Below are 25,041 nucleotides of genomic sequence, written 5' to 3'. Positions count from 1 at the left end.
GAGAGTGTCATTATTTTTTGTGTTTTTATAAACGGGGTTGAACATAACAAAGCAGATGTTGTGAAATTAAAATTACAATGTTTCTGCCATATGTCTCTCTGTCTCTGAAAACTGTACGAAACATTTTCTGATTGCAAATGCAAGTTCACTACTTTCTTGCCATTCTTCTTTTTTCCAGCAGAGGGCGACAATGGTAAAGTTTTGAACATAGTCAGTGCAGATGAGCATAGTGCCTTTAATAGAGATGGGACATTATGTGATTTTATAACGCACCATTGGGAAAAACTCCAGCCCATACTTGCTTACTTTCTTTATTAGTGAACATAAATTGACAATAAACTCCATCACGCTGAAATGTAATAAAACCCAAAGAGATACAATAATACAATACCTCAACATCATTCATGTTTGAAGAACTATACAGCATGTAAACATTGAGTCTTGAGAGTCGCTGGAGAAATATAGTTATAAATGTGTCCTAAATCCCACAAAACCTTTGTTTTATATAACAGGCAATACTCTTAACAGGTACAAACACTGGACGAAGACAGCAAAACAAAGTACTATATAACCCTTTCCATATATTAAAAATATAGGAGCCAAAAATACGCAGCAAGAAATAAAGCAGCCTTGAGCCTACCAATGCTTTGTGCAACTTAGTGCAATACGAACGATACAACATTTAATATATTACAAACAAGAATCTGTTAACTCATTTATTTAAATTAGTTTCCTTGATGCTGTGCAATACTTCTCATAGCATGGTGAACCAATTATGCTCATCCTGTGGTTTTCTCATAATAGATGTCTGCAGATTTCCAGCTCTGTATCGTGACTACAACATGTAATCAACACATCATTCATACAGATAATGCATTCAAATATTTGCAGAAAAATATATTGTTATTCTTCTTATTATTATAATTCTTATTATTATTAGTAGTACGTTTACAGTGTTATTTGAAATGACAATTTCCTCCAAAATATACACGTATACGTATACTATCGACTATCTTCAAAGTATATAGTTACCGGTATATCGCATGTGTAATGGTATTTAAGTTTGATTTCTTACTCAAGGAAGGGGGATTGCATGCCCCCAGCCTCCCAGTATTTTGGCTAAATGTACAACATACCTGAACCTGTGTGAATCTACAGCCCAACTATGGTTCTGAAAACGATAGGTGAACCTAGACCAGTAGTTCTCAGGGACCCACATGATTTTGGGGGGCTCACCAAAGAAAAGAATAAGAACATTACTGCATCAAAAGTAATCATCAAACTATACTATAAACACTGGACACTTCTTGCCTCATTGTGAGCTTGTAGATCTGCTATTTACACAATAGAGAATTCCCAGTTCAAATATGATTGTTTTGGGGGGGTCACATCCTGAAAAGGATGAGAACCACTGACTTAGACATACAGTATATACTTTGAAAGTTGCCTTTACAACTCAATCTTGGGTTCAAAAATGTATTCTAATCTAGAGTATCACCTGGCTTGTTTACATCAAACGGTAATATAATTTATGTCAAGTCGTTAATATAGAAAACAGCCATGTACATTTATTTGACACATAACTAAGAAACTTGTCATGAAAATGCCTGTTAGAGCTGTAATGCTGGTGAGCTGAGGCGGCTCGGAGGAGCCTTTTGAAATATTGAACCATGTACTGTGCAGACTATACTGTATAACACAATGCTGTGCTATGAGTGCACGTGACGTTCATCCCCATATATTATGGTCAATGATACAAAATACATTATGCAAAAAAAAAAAAAGTGTAAAGGTTTAAATAAAATCACCAGACATGTGGAACAACCAGGGTTGCTATAGTAAAATGGTATCCTACAGTCAGTCTCATTTAATAAATAGTAACAAAAATAAAACCTGGATGTACATTCACAACTGCTGAAGGGGGTGGGTCAGAATATACACCGGTGCACTTTATGCAACGTGTAGTCCAGTGTAGACAGATGATTTACAGCGTTTTATTTTTATATAGAGCGGCGGGTTGCAGCTGAGACTTGCGCTGGAGAATATTGGTTCACCGATCCTAGCCCCCACCCCTGCCCTCCTCCGCCCCTCCCCTCCCTGGTAGAAATCAGGGGAGGAAATTGACGCCCCTCTGCACTGTAGTTCACTCGCACTCCTACTTTCCTAGACCAGGAAATGTGTCACTTTCTCCCAGGCTTTCATTTTTTGAGCCGAACGCGAACGAAAATAAAAAACCCTGGTTACCGAGGCCAGAGATATCCTAACAGGCCTGGGGAAATCTGAATTAAATGGCAGAAACAACCAGCACTAATACATAGGCGTAATGTTTTTAAAAACCAATATGAAGGACCGCCCTTTAAGTCTTTGCATTGGTACTGCAATGATATTATTATCATGTCTTTATCTCTTAAGAGTGTTTGCTAAATGCCTAAATTGTAAATTATAAATTGTTAATCGTTTCCACCCAGTTGTTAGCCCATTCACTTATGTCACCAGACATAACAGTAGATAGAGAATGGGTGGAACAGATCTGACTTCTTATCCCTATCTCAGGCCAGATGCAGCCAGCATCATCAAAGGACGGGAACATGCATGTATGAATACGAAAGAGACACACACACACACACACACACACACACACACACACACACACACACACACACACACACACACACACACACACACACACACATACACACACATGCGCACACTCACACACAATCCTAATGCGAACACAGGCCCAGGCGGCGACTGGAACAGGTCTAGGATCTGCAGCAGCCTGCACCCTTCATCTCCTTGTTCACATACTCCTGGAGTTTAAACTTGTCACTGGGATCCTTCATGGACCTGTGCTTCAACTCCCTGGGAGGTCAAAACAAAGAGAGCCATGGAGGAGATTTGTCAGGTCTACAATAGAGTAATTAGCCCTTCACTAAGTCCCTTCCCAACCCATCCTTGTCCAATAGGCACGTTAGCAGCGAAGAAAGCTTGACTGTTTGTCTGACTACAGAGTTAACAGCTGCGGCACAAAGAGGAACTTATGGGACAGATACTCACTTGGCCACAGCAGTGAAGGCGAGCTCCACATTAAGGCCTGTCTTAACTTATGGGACAGATACTCACTTGGCCACAGCAGTGAAGGCGAGCTCCACATTAAGGCCTGTCTTATGGGACAGATACTCACTTGGCCACAGCAGTGAAGGCGAGCTCCACATTAAGGCCTGTCTTATGGGACAGATACTCACTTGGCCACAGCAGTGAAGGCGAGCTCCACATTAAGGCCTGTCTTAACTTATGGGACAGATACTCACTTGGCCACAGCAGTGAAGGCGAGCTCCACATTAAGGCCTGTCTTAACGTATGGGAGAGATACTCACTTGGCCACAGCAGTGAAGGCGAGCGCCACATTAAGGCCTGTCTTATGGGACAGATACCCACTTGACCACAGCAGTGAAGGCGAGCTCCACATTAAGGCCTGTCTTATGGGACAGATACTCACTTGGCCACAGCAGTGAAGGCGAGCTCCACATTAAGGCCTGTCTTGGCACTGGTTTCCATGAAGGGGATCCCACACTCCTGTGGAAGTCGTAACAATGCTCGTTAAGGGAGATATAATTAAACCCCACACTTTTACCTAAAAAAAACCCCCACAGCAGCGTACTTATTCTGATGAATAGCTTTCATTAGACCGCTAACTCCCAAATTCATTGTCATTATCAGGCAGTGAAACGAAAGAAATGCAGACTGTGAGATGATAGGGCTGTGGGGAAGTAGCCTATTGCAGACCTTCACATGAGAAATGCAGTGAATTGTTTACCGGTATTTAAGTTAACCCAGTAAGACCTGATGCCGATTCTACAAATGCCTTCTGAATCAGCAGTTTTCACACTTTCAAGATTTTCCGAAAATGTTAAAAAATAGCAGATCTGATATTTTTGAATAGCCAATGCTAAAATGTACACGGATCAGATACGTTCCCTTTATCTCGTTCAAACTTGAACGAGATAAAGTGACTCCCAGACAGTGCCTGCTCTTTGGGGGGGATGCATCTGAACCTGCAGTAATAACAAAGCCAATATGATATTTATCTTGTGCCGGCACTGAGCCTTAAGTAACTTTAAAGCATCTGTTGCCGGGGGGGAAATGCATTTGGGTTGCATACTATTGAGTTATGTGACAAAAAGCCGGTGAGGATAATAACGGTAAAAGAAATGTCTACCCGGCTCTGCTGATTGCATTTATGCTTTGCACTGAGATTTATCTGTGCATTTATGACTGAAATGGACCGGGACAGATGGCAGCGGCACACAGTACATCCTCTGAAAGACCTTAAACTCAGGTTCTGCACAGCAAGATGTCAAAAACCTGTTATCTCCACACCAGAAAAACATCTGAGATGTATGGCCTTTGGGATTCACATTTATCTACTACTATTGCCAACAGTGCAGATACCTGGAATGACATAAAATCAATAGTAATAGTATAAAGACGTACAAAATCAAATAGTGATTTTGACAGGGCTGAAGGAATAGACTTTCTGCTGTCCTATGCAATATCCATAATCTGTTGCTCACAGAAAACCCCCTTCAGTCATAGTTCCCACATGATTTTAGAGAGGTCCCCTGGTGACAGTGAAGAGACAAATTAATGACTTTTAAGACCTTTTAAATACCTCAAAAAGAAAACAAAGAAAGACCATGTAATACTAATCAACAAACTATACTAGTTTATAATAGCTGGTCAATGTCATGACCACGGCCTCCTCTACAGTTGGCCCATGTGACTGTTTGCTTCTGAGTGTGATTGCCCTGCTGCCACCTGCTGCGAGGACCAGCTGACCCTGGTTTGGTGACGAGCTGGTGAGTAGACTGTTTCTGTGTGTGTTGACTGTGTTCAGTGCTGGTTCATAAGTGTACTGTATGTCAGGTTCTCTGTTATGTTTTCCAGAGTTCAGTTTGCAGTGTTTAAGTTGTGTCATTGTTACTTTGTGTATTTTATTAGTATACTTAAGATATGTCATCTCCTGTGTTTAGTTCATGAGCTTGCAGGGTCCTACAACATCTTCTACAAACTGTGGCTGTCCACTGTCCACACAAAGTTCTATACCACACTGTAGCCTTATAAACTACTAACCCTATCAAGATAAACTTTTAAAAATCATTATAACTCAAGTAGAAGACAACAGTGGTGAATAATATAGTTAGTTATAGTCATAATGATATTGTTATTATAGTGTTTGGTTGTGTATGCCAAAACCCTAGTTTGTTTCATAAGCATTGCAGCAGAGCTCAGTACCCATGGCCTCACCTTGGCAAGCCTCTCGCCATCCTCTCTCTTTACGGCCCTCTCATGCGTGGCATCGGCCTGATGACAAAGGGAACACACATTCATCCACATAACGTTAATGTGACATTTGCCCTGACTTTACATTGTTGTTTAATGCTCTTGAATCTGCTCTAATGCTAAGAGCTGATACGCATGCTGCATTTTTAATGTGTCACGGATTAAGGTATTAGCATGTTAATTAGGGTCTTATAAAAATTGAAGTATGCAGGTGGCGATTTAACTTAGAGGATTATGCTGTGCAGAGATATGAAGGGTATTCAGTTGTGACTTGTGACTGAAGTGTGTGATAGCGTTCCGTCGCCTGTCTCCTACAGATGCTCAGATATGTTTGTGCCTTCATTGACTTTGCGTCTCAAATCACAGACATTTCCCATCACGCCTTGCCTTGTTGGCCAGCAGCATCAGCACCACATCCTGCTGAGCGTATTCATGGATCTCAGTCAGCCATGCCTGGAGATAACACAGCAAAACACAGAATGAGAAGTGTTTTGATTAGAAAAGATCAGAATATGTGAGGTGTGCGAGACAGACAGACAGACAGACAGACAGACAGACAGACAGACAGACAGACAGACTCACTGGAGCAAAACAAAAGGAGGCCTTTGGCCTGGCGGGGATAATAAAGTACATCCTATTAAGCCCCTCTGCAGAGACAAAAATGCAATATGCAGAACTTAAAGAATGGCTGAGAAAAAGAACATCTCATCTGGGACTTGACCGGTTCGTGTGGGGACATATTTTATTCAATAATATGAAGGGACAGAGGGTGAAAGTGACACAGGCACTGAGAAGATGAACAGGAATGAAAGGTGAGGAGATAAGACTGCAGAGTGCAGAGTGCAGACAGGTGGGAGGGTGAGGAGAAATTGCCGGGAGGGCAAGGAGATGGAAAGGACAACGCCAGAGAATCAATGAGATGTGATAGAGAGAGAGAGAGAGAGAGAGAGAGAGAGAGAGAGAGAGACAGAGATTTTTTGAAAGGTTTTGAAAGTGAAAGTGGTTACGTCTGGCTGTGGATTTCATAATTTTTTAACCAAAGCAAAGTATTAACAAGAGCTTGTGATTAAACTGCACTGGCTCCACTGGAACACAGCTTCTTACCCTGAGCCCACCAGGGGTCCAAATTGACCCTTACGGCTCCACTGGAACACAGCTTCTTCACACAGTGTGTGGGTGTGTGGCTGTGGCTGTGGCTGTGTGTGCACGGGTGAGAGTGCATGTGTGAAATGTGCACTGTGTAACTCTACAGTGATCTATGGAATGCTGTTACTGCCTAGGGTGCAATAATATCTCTAATTGTATAATAGTGACCATATATCACTGACAAACATGATCGTCCACATACAGTACCAATCGAACTCTAACCGTCTCAGTCTCACCTCAGCATTTCCCACTAACTACTATAGTCCCTGAATTCACACCTCTCTGACCCATCTAATGCAGTGGTTCTCACCCAGTGGTCTGGGGACCACCAGTGGCCCTTGAGGGGGTTCCAGGTGGTCCCCGTGCAGCTAAATGATGTATAGAGTTTATAACCAAATACACCCATCTTTAGATTAGATCGTAAAATTAAAACAAATTACATTTTGTGCAATTAAAAAAACAAAACAGAACTAGCATTGCAAGCTATACGTATAATCTTTGAACATACAAGGTTTCCACCCGACAGAGACAATAGATGAGTTGCAATCTGGCTCTCGGGGGCCAATTGAGGGCCAGCCCTGCAGAACCGCAGGGTTTAGAACCTGGCTTAGAGGATTGAAACAGCATTACTGACCACCACGGCCCAGGGACCCAGCCTCATCTTTTATTCAAGAATAATACTAGGATCTCTGGCCAAAAGCACAGGTAGCCAAATGCCACTGGCAGCGTGTTATGGTGAAGATAAAAAAGCAATCCATCTCTGACAATTCACCTTGCATCACAGTACACTACCATAACCTGTAGCAAAAGGAGTTTCATTCATTAGCCACATATCCACCAGTGGCTGAAAAATACTCCTTGGTACCTGGGTACCTGAGTCAAATCGTGAAAGTTGAGTTAACTTGAGTTAAAGTACTGGAGTACTTGCTTTGAAAAAAGTATTCAAAAGTCCATTCCCCCCAAAAGTTTCCAAGATTTGTTCCAGAAAAAAAAAGAAAATCAATTTTAATGAACATATCTACAGGCTTACAATGTGCATTGTGAGCTTGCAGATCTACTGTTTTGTATTATATTTTAAATAGTCCTTAAGGGATTAACTCACAATAGTTTGCTCAGTACAGTACTCTCAAGTAAATGTACTTTGTTACTGCAAAACAAAAAAACTAGAGAAAAGAGATGTATAGACATAATCATTCTTGGTTAATTTGTCCACCCAGTGAAACCCAGACTTAAAACTCTATGAAACCCAGACAAACTAATCTCCGTCCCAATTTCCATTATATCGAAAGCATCTGTGATTTCTGTTTCTCCCCATAGCACATAATTGTGTTTGCAGAGAAATATCAGTGTGAATGATTGCTCAATGTTTTTGCCACAAGGAGCTTATAATCAATATCAACAGGGGAAATGTTTGCAATGTTAAAATACAGCAACACAATACAGAACCACAGTATTTCTCAGTGTGGGGTCAGGGGTCCTTGAGTAGGGGTCCCAAGCTATTGATAGTCAGTGATACTTGGTTCCAGAGATAAACAATATTGTATCAAACGGGGGTCAATGGCGTTGATTATCACAGTAGACAGGACACCTATGGAGCGGCAGTGGCTCAGGGTTAGGCCGGATGGGAACCGTAAGGTCCCCAGTTCGATCCCATGCTCTCCCAGAGTTAGTGTCGAAGTGTCCTTGAGCAACACTCTGAACCCCTTTGCTCCCGATGTGCAGGTTGGTGGCTTGCATGGTTTCCTCTGCCATCGGTGTGTGAATGTAATGCACAATCTATGTAAAGCGCCTTATTTTGCTTCTGCATATTTATGTCATGTTCCCAATGAGCACCCAGACTTGAGAACTCTAATGCTGACTACTAGAGACCTGCGGATGGAGTTTTTTGTCACCCGCAACCGCAGCTGCAAATGAATTATCCGCCCGCTATCCAACCGCATTAATGATATCATCCTATGTTATCTCATTCCATGCCACATGACGCCATTAATCAGAATCAAGCATTCAACCAAGCCATGTAATGAACAGTTGTAACAAACTCAGTGTGATGATATCAAAGACAAAGCTAAATAAATCCAGCCCATGTGGAAAGGTTTCGACAGCGGTAGCACTATAAGAGTGCCCAATAAAATGAATAATGTATCTATTATTTGAATAATTTGTATAATTTGAGCCTGTAAGCTTTGACTAATAAATTGTCTTATTGATTTCATAGGCTATTTTTCACATTCAGCCGTTATATTTCCCACAATAGCTGTCCTGGGAGGCAGGCCTTTAATAGATTGCACTTCAGAGTGCGAAGGAGGTCTGAGTCTGCCTGTTGTGTGTGGTACACTAGCTATATAATAATAATAATAATAATAATAGCTATACTACTGTATGTGATTTTGGTGACTCTTGAACCGTAGGTCGCTGAGTCACAATGTGTGTTTTACGCTTAACTCAGTAGACCTTGCCATCATTGCATGTCAGTAAAGACTGTGGGATTAACTTTTTCCACTATAGCACAATTTTGCTACCAAAACTATCGTGTCAAGTCAAGACAAGCATCGAGAAATTGACTGTCATTTTGAATTATTATTATTAGCCTACTATTAGGCTACTACTATCATTTTCACTACCACTTGTTGCGCGGCACTACAATCTCCCACCGTGGGAGGGTCGCAAGCACTCTGAGGAGTAGCGGTGAAGTGAAAGATTTGCTGCTACAGCTTCAGAGGGGCATTCATCACCATTAGCATTCATTAACATGTATTAGTGCTTGTTAGCCAGCGGTGGTGCACTGGGAGTCATCTGCTGTAGCCTACCGGTGTGTCTCCTTGCAGTAATAGGCAGCAGTACAGTGTTCAGGATAATGGAGTATAGAATGAACAGAGGAAAGGGGGGCAAAGATGACAAAGAGAGACATGTCAAACTGTGTGTCTGTCCGCACTCTGTGGAGTTATGGTTTGTTTGCCTCCAGGGGGAACGGACAGTTTAGAATTGCCTCTCTCCTCCACTCTCTTTGAAATAACAGTGCTTCTGAAGCAGTTTATGTCAAGGACCCCGCAAATTTATATATTTCAGTCAGATAACTCACAAATAGAATGAACCAATATGTATTATGGAATGTGAATAAACAGAGTGGACTGTGGATATATCATATTTAATTTTGGTGTTCAGGCGCTGCTACATTGTTTTTCTCCCTGCTCAGCACAATTAGATAACCATCAATAACCATTAAGAGCATTAAATGTCCGCGACCCACAAACGTATGAGTCTTGCAGAACACTGTATAGTTACACCCACATAGTAATGTGCATGTCATGTGTGTAAACTCGAGTAATTCTGCCTGAACTAGCTCGCATTCTACGGTACCTTTTTTTTCCATGGACCCTCATTGGAAAAGAGCTTGTGTTTTCGAAATTACCTGATGATCATCAGCTATTTTCTCATAAGTATAAAATGTGGTTAAAGTGGCTACGCTGGTTTTGATGGTATCCTCATCTGAGCACCTGTCCCGGCATCTATCAGAGCAGATAGGGACTTTGAAGTGAGTCTCTCCTCTGTGCAGGCCCCCTGCTCCTCTCAAAGAGCCTTTTGTTCTAAAGGACCCTTATTGATCAAAGGCCTGTCCACTGCAGTGTGCCCAGAGGTAACAGCATGACCATCATTGGCAAACGCCTCAGTCCCTCTGATGCAGGGTTGTCTGGGGTGCCTGGGGTATGGCAGTTGCCATCCCCTATTAACCTCAAATTCAGTTGTTTGTGCATTTCAGTCAGACAACTCTTTAGAATACATTTTGATTATATATTTATTGAGCATAATTTGGCATCAGTGAATTCATAGAATTACAGGGAATGAATGAAGACCCCCAGGGGGATGTAGAAACAGAGCCTACAGGTGGATGCTGGGGAGGTGGTCGGATTTGTACATTTATCACCCTAAAATGATGACTCTGCTCTGATGCGTATTGTGTTTGTGTGTGTGTGTGTGTGTGTGTGTGTGTGTGTGTGTGTGTGTGTGTGTGTGTGTGTGTGTGTGTGTGTGTGTGTGTGTGTGTGTGTGTGTGTGTGTGTGTGTGTGTGTGTGTGTGTGTGTGTGTGTGTGTGTGTGTGTGTGTGTGCGTGCGTGCGTGCGAGAGAGACAGAGACAGCGCGTAGGCATGGGGATTATAATGTCGAAAGAGATGCTTTTAAAAAGCTTTCACGCTCTGCCACAGCTCTTAATCGTCTATTTTTACGGTCATTGAGTGACATGTGACTGACATGTTCTTTATTCATGAAAGTGACAATAAGTGGCAGGGTATAAAAAGGCCTTACAACATTGTGTGAGTGGGTGGGAGGGGGAGCTCCTCCTATTTATTCAAATGTACATTGTTGCTTTCAGGGCAAACATAAATTTGCAGTTTCCAAGTGCACAGAAATGCATGCTCACACCACCACTCTCAATTGTATGAACACAAGTCTAAGTTTGGCTCGCTATTCTACTTACTCTCATATATACACAGCATCACATAAAACTATCAAAAGTAGCAGATATCATCTGCAAGTGCAAGGTGGAGACGCGCTTTGAGCTTGTAGATTTCAGCTTGTACTTTTGACATTCTTTTAAATTTGAATCCTGAAAAGTAGCAGGTTTTGGACATATGAGGTTTCCATAACCGACTGAGACGATGTAATAATGTATTAGTCTCCTTGTCACTTCATCTCCATTGTGGTGCTCTCTGCATATTTACGTCTTTCTATCTGCATCCTGTGCTCGTTTCTCTATTCACACCACTCACCAGGTTTCTCTATGACAGACCTTCTCAAATGGTTACAAATGACTGCGATTAAATGTGTGTGCCGGGAACATACTCAGCATTTTCTATTAGCCAAAACATACGCGAAGCAGTAAAATCTCTTTTGACAACAAATAACTATGCAAATCCAGGGGTTGCCATTAAAATAAATAACGGCGAAAGATTTCCTGTGGATTTCTGTCTAGCTTGGCCAAATATGGAGGGATGCGGACACGGGCAGACAGACAAACGGACGTGGAAGGACGGAAGGACGGACGGACGGACGGATAGACTGACTGACTGACTGACTGACTGACTGACTGGCTGACTGACTGACTGACTGACTCTCTTAGTCAGGCAGTCTAGGCAGCTCGACCCCTATACGGACCACCACGCCATTAAAAGAAAGCAAAAGTATACTGCCATGTACAGCGGAAGACCAAAGCTTAATGATTAAGCTATAAATTCAGCGTGCCGGTCGAAGCAGTGGGTCAAATGGGTTCGGTAGGAAATGTAATATTATCCTATATCCCCGTACAAAGAGACGGGACGTGATCCACAGTGAACGATCAAATCAAATGAAACTGGCTCTAATGAATTGTTTCCTTTTCACGAGTGGCCAGGTAATTCTTATCTTTTCTGTCGTCTCCTCTAATCTGGAACCTGTGTGGGTGTTGTCAGAGTGCATTATGAGCGGATGTTAATCATCCTGCTGCCACACATGGATTAGCTTGAGTAAAAAGCCTGTCTGCTGCGTTCTTTCTTCCATCTACTGTAATCTAGCCACATCTGACAGTGAGCAGCACACCCCAAGAAGATGGCTCAAAAGTGGTGTAAAGTACATTTAGTGCAATATAGGCTACTTAAGTACAATTTCGAAGTATTTGTATTACTTTACTCGAGTATTTCCAAGTTTCTGTACTTTTACTTCTACTCCACTATACATCTCAGAGGCAAATATGGTACTTTTACTCCACTATAATTCTTTGAATACATACATTATTACATACCTTAACCACTTCAGCCCTATACATTCAGGCCATTTGAAAATAGTCGATTTACAAAATAGCAGATTTACAAGCTCACAATTTTCAAAAGATTTGTATACATTTTGTACATTTGAAAAGTTGTGAAACGGGACACTATATGCATAATGAGTAGTCAAGGACATGTCAAGGACATATTAAATATATTTGGCCGCAGACCCCCATCTGTAAATATTTTGGGACAGGAACCTCCATAAAGGATTTGTGTCGTTAAAATGTTTCATAATTATTACAATAAAAAAAAGGGGGGACGGGGACGGGACACATTGCTGTTCCTTGGAGTGGCTGCACCACTCAAAAAATAGCTGATGTAGGCTACTATAGGATTGAAGTGGTTGAACGGATTGTGATGCGATGATAAGTCATTTGGCTGCATGGGGACCCCTGGAACCCACTCAAGGAAACCCCTGGGGATTCTCCGGACCCCACTTTGACAACCACTGAACGACTGTATATTCTGTCCTCTCGCTCCCTGGAGGCCTACCTACACACACCATTAGAGGTGGGAGAGAGAGAGAGAGACTGGAGAGAGAGAGAGAGAGAAATAGAAAACAAGCAGGAGGAATGGACCGGACGTCAGACTAAAATGGATGGACAGATCAACCGTCCGTCCCTCAGGGACACAGTAGGAACAAGCTCTAAAAGCTTGTCAACCCCCCCCCCCCCCACCACCACCAACACCACCACCACCACAGAGGGTTGCCATGCCAACCGTTGGACCCTCAGGTTAACCAGCGTTATTAGCTGAAAATAGACAATCGATCGCCACGAAGCTCACAACGCGTTGCATTTGTCGATCTGCTATTTTCTGCAAAAAAAAGACTCGCCCGTGGCTTCCGCATGCGGTTAGGGTTAGAGGTATGGTTAGTAATGTCGGATTATTGGGACGTCGAACTAACACTACCACCCCCCCCCCCCATCCCCACGACCCACTCCTCCTGTTGCCCACGCCCACATCTGTTGTGGTATGATGATTTTGGAATGTCACAAAATGGCAGTTTTTTGATTGGCACTTTTGACCCGCAAAGTTTCAGTCCCCATGAAGAAACCCGGAATACAAAGGGGTGCACATAACAACCACACGTGGTCGAGGTAGCTGTCACCTCATAGACACATGAAAAACAAAAAATAAAATAATCGTCCACTCCATATTTAAGGGTTTCTAAGCCTGCATGGTGCCATCGCCGCTCGTTCAGTTTCACTCGCGGTTCACACGCGGTTCTTTCCTATCCCTCTTTCAGCCTAACGCTGTTTTGCACTCTGTCTCTGTCGCCGCTTATGTTGGCTACTGTATGTCAAGCGTGCGTCACCGCCGTGCGACCAAGCATGTGAATCGGGGCTTTCTTTCTTTCCTCTCCCACCCTGCTGTGTTCCTCTCTCGCTTCTCTGGACCTTTTACTGTGTGTGTGTGTCCTCCCCTCCCACCCCTATAAGGCTGATTCATATTCATCCCACTGTGTTTTCAACTGGAGTGGGTCAGGGTCACCGCAGGACGAGTGGGAAGCAATTCCACAGTAAAGTACACATCGCCCTGCATGATGCAAGACATACTGTGTATATCATTACCGCAGTAGACAGAAAGGGAGAATTTTTGTGCGTGTCTGTGCACTCAATCATGGCACCGTGAAAGAGAGATGGGGGTGGGGGTGGGAGGCAGAGAGAAAGAGATGTAATTTTCCGACAGCGATAACTTTTTTTGTGTGTGTGTCGGTATGAATAAGACATTATTTTGAGACAATCTGTATATGTATGTCGATGTATGGGAATAAAAAAACAAAAAACAAAACATTCAGCAATCAGCACTCACACCGGGTAAACAGGTTTCACACCTGGGTACGGCATGAAAAGCATATGGAATGCAGGGTGCAGCTTTGTATTTGTGGTGATTATGTGGACAATTATCCTACCTGGATGTTGTCAAAAGATGTTTTGTTGGTGACATCGTATAGCAGCAGTAGAGCTAAGAAAAGAAGAGATGACAAAAAACAAAGACATTGAGAGATAAGCATATTCTTGAAAACCCATGACGTGAAGAGTTGTCAGCTATCAGCTCTCATATTGCTTCCTGAATTAATTTGAAGAAGGCTTTGGTAGGCTAAATGCGTCTGCATTTATATATAGGGGCTTTTTTTATTCCAAATTATTTTATTCCATTTCATACACAACTTCACACACCAGCAACAAAGTCATGCAATGCTCCAACCTGCTTGGTGGAGATTGGAGCTTGGCAGCTTGGCATGGCTCAGGGGTTCAGTTTCTTTCTCACATGAAGAAATGACGCCAGAAGGAGCAGGGATTGAACCAGAAACCGTCTGATTCCCAAACTGCTCTACCTCAGTGGTTTTGTGCCAGTGACCCCCATAGAAGAAGGTTTTTACGGCTATAGCAGTGATTCTCAACCATTTTAATTTCAAGGACCCATTTGATACCATTGTGATCTCCGGGGCCCCCAAAATTCTCTGTTAACAGTGTTAATTTAACTCTGATGGACCATTAGGTTTCACTTGTACGCTCTCATAGTTGACACATAGGCTAAATTTGTTCGTGCATTACATTCATCCATTCATACCCCGATGGCAGAGAAAACCATGCAAGTCACCAACCTGCACATCGGGAGTAATTAGGGGTTCAGTGTCTTGCTCAAGGACACTTCGACACTAACTCTGACCTCGAACTGGGAACCTCATGGTTCCCATCCGGCTGCTCTACTGGCCACTCTACCCCTGAGCCACTCCCGCCCCCAGGAGTTCCTAACTAACAATAATTTGACTGGGGACCCCCTGGAACCCCCTCAAGGACCCCTGGACCGCACTTTGAGAAGCACTGCTCTACATGCTGAGACATTATATAACCATGTAACCACCCTGCGGAAATAAAATTATCCATTAATTGCAGGCCTGCTGTCTTTTCTCTTGGCCTGAGAGCGCCCTGTTCAAATCACTGCAGCCTCGGCTCATTAAAAGATAGACCTTGGTGTTTTATCCTCTTAGAAGGTGTGTTCAGTGTAACAGAGCAGAAGCCATCATCTTTCCAAATTAAGGAACACAGAAGATACTGCGAAGTGTTCAAATGTAAACACCAGCTGTCTTTTTTAATTTAGTACATACTGAATGTTCACAACACTTTTGAACAAGTTTATAATGCGTGCGTGCGTGCGTGCGTCTATGCATATTCTGTCGGACCCATTCAAAGTGAAATTCCACTGCAGTACAACATTAAATCATTCACCACATTTGCTCATGAGTCTCGATCCCTTAAGAGAATTCCGGAGCATTTAGCCCTATTTTATATCGGAAAATATTTTCTAAAGATTATGAAGAGTACTGTACATGTATATTTAGAAATGAGAAAAGATTGTAGATCTGAAAAAATAGTGATAAAAAGTCTGAATTTTTTTGGAATTGTATACAATAAAATATAATATATAATATCCTCATGTGGGTCCCTGGCACAAATTCCTTTCAAAGGGGGTCTGTGGCCAACTACATACATCAAATGCAAATGTTTCAGAACCACTATATAGAAGAGTAGGTTTGGGCGTATTGATTAAGTATAGACTACCGGTATACAGAATGTCTGGATTGACAATGACGACCTCGTTTGACTCTGAAGGACATTTTCAAACAATTCCATAGACCCAGAGTGGAGTTTCTCTTTAAGGCAGCTCACCGTGGAATCAATCAACCCCACCTCCGGTGAGAAAATACAAAATACAAAACAAATCATTACACAGAGTGATCATTCTCTTATCGGTAACGATCACCTGCAGGTTGTGTTGTGTGCAGCTGAGAATCTAATAATCCAAAAACCTGGCTGGAGGCATGGTAGTGGCTCCTTAGCGACAACAACTGGAAATGGAGGTGAGAATATGGTCATGGCACAACGTGAAGCAGAATGGGAAAGTGAGAGAGAACAGAAATTGTTATACACAGCAAAAAATATGCTGAGAGAAATGGGAGAGCCATGCCGGAGCGACGGGGTAAAGAAGAAAATGGAGACCCAATGTAGACATGTATGTAAGGAGAGAAGAACGACAAAGAACAATGTAGACATGTATGTAAGGAGAGAAGAACGACAAAGAACAATGACACAATCAAAATAATGAGCAATGAGATATTTTGTTATCCCCCCCCCCCCCCAATGTGATGATATCATATATCTTTAGTACACAAATAAACACTCTAATCATTCCTCTTTGAGAGCCAGTTCCAGAGCATATACTCCCACGCTGATCATCAGCTGAGGATAGAGGGTCCAACCCTGTCCACAGAATAACAATGCCCGGCTCAATTTATCATTCTTCTTTGTGTGCTGTGCAGGAGAGAGAGAGTGTGTGAGCATGAAACAATCTGGTAGCAAGCGTATTCGTGTGCAGGTTAGTGTGCACGTGGTAATGAGAATGGGGGAGAGGGAGATAATGAGAACGGGAGGGGAGAGGGAGATGACGAGAGACAGAGAGAGAGACAACTTGTGTGTGTACGCTTGCAGTGTTATCTGTGCTGCAATGCTTTGTTGTTGGTGCTGACAGAGTGGCCTTGGATGGGCGCGAACAAATAGTGAATGTGCGTAAGTGTTTTAGCCTTTCTTCCTCTGGTTAGCCTCAGGACATCCTACCCTCTATTTTCCATCACTCATCTCTCCGTCCTCATACATAAATAGTTGTTTCATCTTCACATACGGTTGAAAGATGACCACAAAGAAGAAAAGAAAATGCTCTTTAGTTGATGGTTGATGGTCACGTCATCTTTTCTTCTACTACAGAAAATGCAATATGTAAAGTACACAAAGCGCAGCGCTGCCCAACGGCAAGAGGCCTTTTATGTGAGCATTTTGTTGCTGGCTGAAGTTCAGTGAAGCTTGATGCAGGCAGCAGCAACCGCATGGGACTTAACCCGGAACCTATACTTCTTCCCAGTCAGGGCCCACTTGAGCATTTTGAAAGCGTTTGCGACCCCACCCATCTGAACACTTAATGCTTCTTACGATTTTTTTTAAATCTTGTCTTTTTTTTCTCTCAGTTTATCTCCCTCTCTCTCTCCCCCCCATCGCCACTCGTCTTTCTTTGGAGACACCTGACGGCGTCAACGTTTTGTTTTAATACTCTCCTTTACTTGTTATTTTCTTGTTCACTTCTGTGCAACAATAAATAAGTGGCTATTGGAGCCCTCCAATGTGCAAGCTGTGTCCCCCTCCAAGTAGATTGACGGCATGTCCACACTAACACATTTTTCACTTTCAAAAAACACATTTTAAGATAAAGAATTGAAATACTGCATTGCAGATGTATGCCTCCGCCACCTAGTTGTCGTTTACCTCATTGTCTTCCCAGATATACTACTTCTTTTTCGCGACACTCTCAGCCAAATAAAAATCCAAAATAAAATGAATGAAAATAAATAATAAATAGACAGGCTAGCAGCCAAAACATGACTCACACCATCAGACATATAATCAGGCATGCAAGAAAACATGCCAGGTTCGAACAGTATCACACGTACACAGTCGCATCCCACACACCAACCCAACCACCAGAGGGACAGACGGAAACTTGGTTTCAGGGCTTTTGAAAAAGCGATCCGTGCTTGCTTTTACAAACTAGATGTCACATTCGACAGCCAGCCTTGTTATTGTCGAAGCGCAAACATTTTCACTATATATCCATCCTCCCTTCCTTGTGATGTGGTTACTGGTGACACCTAAAAGTCCCGGCTAAGCACCCTGCTGGCTCCTCTCATGTTAGAGCGGAGGATGGCAGCCATTGAGCACGAGCGAAAATTCTCTCCAGCACCCGCTGACAGGATGCACGTCATCCCGCTGCCGTGAAATGCCCGCAGACACTGTCAAGAAGAGGGTCTGCTCGCATACATAGAAACACCTAGACACCTCATTGGCCGCTGCAGTTCATAGGAGCGACCTGTATTGCAATGTAAGGCGGAAGTCAAGTGGAAGCTGCATCGCTGCCACTCAACTTGACTCAACTTGAGTTTTATTGGCATGAGAAAGCAAATTGTTCACATTGCCTCTGATTGGCCTATACCGAAGGTCCCCTTCTGTGATGCACGCAGAAACTTGGCAAGCTTCCGTGTGCTATGCAGAAGCATCTCATCCACTGTGATATTGTAGGCTACATAAATGTTATCTGTGCCACATGCAACGTGCGACAAAAGCGGTCCAAGTTTATGAGTTGAACTTCTAGGCTATAATATATTCGGGGCGCATGACTCGATGGGACTCGATTGGAGCATATAGCGTTTAGATTGATTGCAGCTGTAAAACAGTTGTGTAACTGTAACTTGTGTTTCATCAATGAATATAAGAATAGATGAGGCACGCATGGATCCTTAATTGGCGGGGAATATTCTATATGGACATACAGTATAGAGTCAAGGTGTGTGTGTGTGTGTGTGTGTGTGTGTGTGTGTGTGTTCGTCCCTATAATAAAGTGTGTTTTTTCCGACAGCCAGCCACCCTCTGCTGCCTTGCAATACCCCATTTCACTTTTTCGATATAGCCCCAAAATCCGCCACCTTCAAGAGAAAAAGATTTTTTGCGAAAAATGGAGACTTATTCGCATTTAGAGGTGTTTCCATCCAGGATATTTTGCGAAAGAACCTTAATGCGCAAAAAAAAGGCGTTAGCAATGGAAACGTACCATACAGCACCTACTGTACTGCTGCTGTATGCACACGGTGTGTGTGTGTGTGTGTGTGTGTGTGTGTGTGTGTGTGTGTGTGTGTGTGTGTGTGTGTGTGTGTGTGTGTGTGTGTGTGCGTGCGTGCGTGCGTGTCTCACCATGGGCGTCACGGTAGTAGGCATGAGTAACGCTGCGGAAGCGTTCTTGTCCAGCCGTGTCCCAGATCTGCACAGAAGAAAGATCCTGGCTAATTAGAATAGTGCATATATACTTATGACTTATCAGGAATCTGAATCTCCATATCATATCAGTATGCCCATACATACTGTAAATCATATATGCAGTATGGGCACACAGACAGGCGGGTACAATGAGTACTCTGACAAAATTGGTTGGATTTGGCAGTGTGACATAAGTGTGAGGGCCACGTAGTGGACTAAACTCTAGGCGCTCTATTTTCGTCCATGCTAAACCCCTTATTCCTAAACTAACTTTTTTACTATTTTGGAAAACATTTTTGAATAATTAAAATAGCCAATCTACATCGACACTTTGTGAGCTTGTAGATTGGCTATTCAAAGATGTTTTTCAAAATAGTAAAAAAATAAAAAGGCAAAGCATGGACGGAAATAGAGCCTTAGATGTGAGGACCGCATAGCGTAGACTAGAGGCCCAAACCTCTAGAATAATTATATTTAGACCGGTACAGTATGTATATATAATAATACATATTGTAGACCACACTCTTCTCACTCTCTACCCTGGCTATTTTCTCTACTTTAGTGCAACACTCTTTGTATGGCGAAGTAAAAGCATTAATTTACAAAACAAAACAAAAACATAAGTTGAGTCAGGTTTCTGCCTTGACAGCGACAATATATAAACCTAGACACGTTGTGCACACCCTGAGACTTGCAATGAGAGCTGGCTCTGCAGAGTGCCTGTGTCCTTAATGTCTCCCCATCCTCCCATCTAGCTGAACATGAATATTATATCAGTGAGCTCAGCTGTGCTATATGGCCAATCACTCTCTGAATCAACAGTTCAACCCCAAGTTGAACGCAGAAGTGATTGCATCAATTCATCAGAGAGAAAGAGAGAGAGCTGACTGCACTACCCAGGTTTGTGTTCGCATTGCCATGAGGGCCCGGACCAGCCTAGCGTGTCGCGGGTTCGAGTCCCCATCCCGATGACCTTCCCCCGCATCTCTCTCCCCGTTTCCTTTCACTGTCTATCTATCAATAAAGGCAAACATATCTTAAAAAAAGAATTTCCATGAGACCTCACCTATATGAAACATGTCAACTCTCTCTTTCTCTCCCTCTCTCTCATCAGCTTTGATGCCAGTACTTCTTCCTAAGCGGGGGGCAGTGCATGAAAGGGCAGTAATGAGGAATGGCATTTAAAGGAGATGAAAAATATCTCTCTCCCCATTCGTTCTCTGCATGCTGCGCAACAAATTGACTATTGATCCAATTTACAGTATAGGACTGTCACAATTCTTAGAATTATTTGAGATAATACCAATTATTTGAGAATAGACATAGGCCTATACCCGATGTGAGAGTGCCCTGTCTGTCTGTCTGTCTGTCTGTCTGTCTGTCTGTCTGTCTGTCTGTCTGTCTGTCTGTCTGTCTGTCTGTCTGTCTGTCTGTCTCTCTCTCTCTCTCTCTGTCTGCTTCCCTTTTATATATGCCCATATATTGTGTTTGAAGTTGGGCCAGTTGGACAGTTCTCGAGGTCCGTGAACTACAGACACATGCACGGCACGCACGCCTGAGATAAGGCAGGCACTGAGCGCGTTCGCTGAAACTCCAGAAGCAGATGGAAGAGCTCCCACCTCACACCAAATGTTTCCTATGGCCCAATATCTAACATTGTCAATAGCTCTTTGAGCAATTGCATTGCCAGTGTAGAATGCATAATTGATCTGCCCTGTGCAATTAGTGATAGACCTAATCACAAGAAGGAGAAGTTGCGCCACCAACCTCTGTCAGCCTCTAATTAAGTTAATTAGGGACTATTCACATAATTACCAGCTCAGTTAGGCACAAATACACAAACCACAGTGACCCCGCAGGCACACTGTCGTGCACAGACGCGTCAGAATAACCTGACGCCCTTCTTCTTCATGGGGTTTTTAGACAGCTGGTGGATGGAAAAGAAGCTCCACCTCCGCGGCTGACTGACGCGGAGGAGAGCATTTCAGGGAATCTGTCCGTCGCGTCAGTCAGCCGCGGAGGTGGAGGGGTGCCTGCTGGGTGAGACATGCAAGTGGGCGTGTATGTTTGAATGCAGTGTGAGCTGGGGGAGAGAGATGCGGCCAAAACAAAGACTGCATGGTCCATGATCAACAAAGCCTAAATTAACTTTTAGGGGCTGTATTATTGTTTCTAACTGAAAATTACAGGAGCAGCATTTCATATAGTTTGATTAGATAGGTACGTCATACTAGGACATACAATTCATGGTTTCTCAAACGTTTTCATTTCAAGGAACCGCAGACTGGTATGCATTAGGGGCATGGACCATAACTCTGACAGAGTCCAGTTTGCACACTTTCAGAGAGACAAACGTGTAAGGGTCCATTTGGTTTCTAACTATCAATCATTTAGCTGGGGTCTGGGGACCCCATGGAACCCTGCAGTCAAGAACCCCGGACCCCACTTTGAGAACCCCTGGGCTGCATTGCGTCCGACGGGATGAAAATGACCATAAGATTTCTTACCTGCAGCTTCACCTTGACTTCGTCGATGTTCATGACTTTATTCTAGAAATTGAGAAAACAATGACACAGAGAAGAGAAAACATCAGCGATGATGCTGGATTAGCAATCCCTGATTCACAATAAAACATCCATTCAGTTCAAAATGACTGCGTACAGCGAAGTCTGTGCACCTGTATTGTAAACACTTTTCACTGATAATTTATACTGATCAGATACTGTAGAAAAGAGTCATCCTAGTGAGCAGCAACAACCCTCCCCCTGGGCTATTCCATGTGGACCCACCCACCTCACATGCTGTCACACCCTCTCAATCAGTACACCTGCTCTCACTCACTCCTCAATCAGTGGCCAGCTATATATACTGCCTGAGTGCCTTTCCATGCAGTCATTATTGTTTGTCAGCAGCAGCAGCAGCAGCAACAACTCTACCTGAGAGCCCTCTGTCCTGGAGCCTCAGGCCTTGGTTATGCGTCACTGAAGTGAGTTCAGTTTGTTCATGTTCATTTGTATATTGCATTTTATTGGTTATTTGTGATAAATGTAATCCTAATCTGTTATCCTGAAACTCTAGCTAGTGTGTGTAATGCGCAGTGCACATAGTCACTTTAGTATTTGTTGAAATGCAGTAACTTATATTAGATAATATTGAATGTTTGTTTCCCATGTTATATGTAGTGGTAGGCCTACCCATCCCCCCCCCCCTTTGAGTCTAATAGTCTGTCTATTTATGCACTGTTGACTAACTTGACTTGTATAATTATGTTTCTCTTGTCTTTTAGTAAAAACCGTAACTGTGAAGCCTCACCACCTCCTTGCTCAATCATATGCTTATCTATGCAAAGGAAAAGAAAGGCTTAAACGGAACTCTCCTTGTCTGTATATTCTGACAGATGTACCATGGTGATGTGAATAGTCCATGAGCCAGTCTAAAACCAAACCCTATACCATACAGATACTGACACACACACACACACACACACACACACACACACACACACACACACACACACACACACACACACACACACACACACACACACACACACACACACACACACCTTTTCAGTGTCTCACTCTCAGGGCAGAGGTATAGGTCTGCATTGACGGAGGTTAATCTCTCCGGTGGGAATGCAATGAATGAGCCTATATTCTGCCATCGATTACAGTTCAGTATGACTGATGGCAAGGAGGTGGTTTGGCATTACTCTGGATTGTACAGGATGACAGTTTTCCATGTTAGATAACAAATTTATCCACTTGTAACTGTACAGTGTACACATGTAACCAAATGGACACGTAACATTTAAGTCAATTACAGTTTATAGAATAAAACGGGCACAGAGGCTTCAGACGCTTCTAAATCGGTTTTAATGCTTAGTCCCGTTAAACCAGCAATATTTCCATTGAGATCGAAAAACATTAGGTGTTTACCCAAATAGAATGAGATTGAGCAGGCGTGCACGAGACACAACATAAACATTGACTAAAAGTTGTCAAATTAGCACTTCATTGTTTTAGGTTATACACTTTTGCCAGGAATGTGAGCAAAGTCAGACCGGGGACAGAAGCACCGCACCAGTGCCGGTTCTAGGCCTTTTGAGGCCCTAGGCAACATATTATACAGAGCCCCCCCCCCTCCTGCTTTGCCACGCCGGATAAAAATTGTAAATTTGCCATGAAAATGCTTCAATCTGGTGCACTTTGAGATCAAAATTAAGAAGCTAGGTGGGGGCCACATATGTTTATAAACAAATCACAAATGTTTATAAACAAATCCCAAATGTTTATAAACAAATACCAAAATGTTTATAAACAAATCCCAAATCCCATGAGACTTGGTCCTACCCCCCCGACCATGAGACTTACTATAGGTCAACTGGTAGTGGTCCTACCCCCCCCCCCATGAGACTTACAAATCCCAAATGTTTATAAACAAATCCCAAATGTTTGTAAACAAATCCCAAATGTTTATAAACAAATCCCAAAATGTTTATAAACAAATCACAAATGTTTATAAACAAATCACAAATGTTTATAAACAAATACCAAAATGTTTATAAACAAATCCCAAATCCCTTGGTCCTACCCCCCCGACCATGAGACTTACTACAGGTCAACTGGTAGTGGTCCTACCCCCCCCCATGAGACTTACAAATCCCAAATGTTTATAAACAAATCCCAAATGTTTGTAAACAAATCCCAAATGTTTATAAACAAATCCCAAAATGTTTATAAATAAATCACAAATGTTTATAAACAAATCACAAATGTTTATAAACAAATACCAAAATGTTTATAAACAAATCCCAAATCCCTTGGTCCTACCCCCCCGACCAATGACCGCACCGCCGTTCCGATTACGTGGCTTCCGTGTGCGTTCCGTGTTAGGGTTAGGGACGGGGTTAGTAATGTGGGCGAATTGGAATGCTGGTGCGTCGGAATATCGGGCTTTCGAATGCCTGCATGTAACCAGTGAGACCCATTATACCTATACTTATTAAGTTTTCTTCATTTCTCATGCTGTGTCTAATACAGAACAGACAGAACATGGCATCAGGTGTTCTATACATGGAGATGTTTTGGTAGCCTATACCTCAGAGGTCCCACAAGAACGTTTGCATTACAAATGTATGAAGAGCTTTCAGCGAGAATGTGAAGAGATTTCAGAAGAGCCCTGAGACTGTTAGACAGCCAATAAAACATTGATATCTGTAGGGATGGAGTACTGTAACAGCTGTAAGTGTTTATAGAGCAGGTGTAGCCTATTCACTGGAATACAAAAATTACTGCACAGTAAAATCCAGAAAGTTAATTTTACTCGCTGTGTACTGTATGTACGAGTGGACCCATCGTACACTCAGAGTTAAAATGGACGGCCGGACGCAAGCACGCACGTGCACTCACATCCAATTTCAGTAGATTTACCCCTTCCTCCCTTTTTTGTCATTATGTGAATTAATTCCACCCACTGCTACATGTTGGCCTGTCCGGAGTTCATTAAGTAAACCTTAGTTCATTGGAACCCTGGAGTTTGAGTCATATGACATTACAACAATAGCATAAAAAATCTGTGCAACCTCTTTAAACCTATTCTATAGCTAGCTACTATTAAAATAATAGCTGATCCTACAAGCTCACAATCACATGACATTGAAATGTTTTGAAAAATCTTGGAGAGAGCGAAGACTTCCGCACCCCCGGCAGGCAATTTGGAGCAGGTGCGATGATGACAGAGTATACAATGTGAAAGGAGGGACATCCGCACACTGCCACTTCAGCTAGTTCAGAGCATTTTATTGAGCAACGTTTCGGTCTTGCAACCTTCCTCAGGCTTGGACAAAATAATGTGAACATGTTATTTTGTTTTTGCTTTTACTCAAAT

General features: G+C 42.7%; 1 protein-coding gene across 1 annotated transcript in view; it reads right to left on the bottom strand.

The window, feature by feature from the left end:
* Positions 1-2,762: 2,762 nt before the first annotated feature.
* LOC308323549 (ras-related protein Rab-26-like) overlaps positions 2,763-25,041 on the bottom strand; it is a gene marked incomplete at both ends in the record, with an annotated part of 49,370 nt that continues 27,091 nt past the window's right edge. Inside the window, 7 exons of the mRNA XM_080775280.1 lie at positions 2,763-2,862; positions 3,500-3,576; positions 5,308-5,364; positions 5,731-5,796; positions 14,205-14,257; positions 19,090-19,156; positions 21,660-21,701. Coding sequence (XP_080631406.1) covers positions 2,763-2,862; positions 3,500-3,576; positions 5,308-5,364; positions 5,731-5,796; positions 14,205-14,257; positions 19,090-19,156; positions 21,660-21,701 — 462 coding nt within the window. The remainder of the gene's footprint in view (positions 2,863-3,499; positions 3,577-5,307; positions 5,365-5,730; positions 5,797-14,204; positions 14,258-19,089; positions 19,157-21,659; positions 21,702-25,041) is intronic.

This window comes from Protomyctophum bolini (genome assembly GCF_963924005.1).
Source record: "Protomyctophum bolini genome assembly, chromosome: 11".
Taxonomy (NCBI): Eukaryota; Metazoa; Chordata; class Actinopteri; order Myctophiformes; family Myctophidae; genus Protomyctophum; species Protomyctophum bolini.
This window is presented reverse-complemented; position numbering and strand designations above follow the sequence as displayed.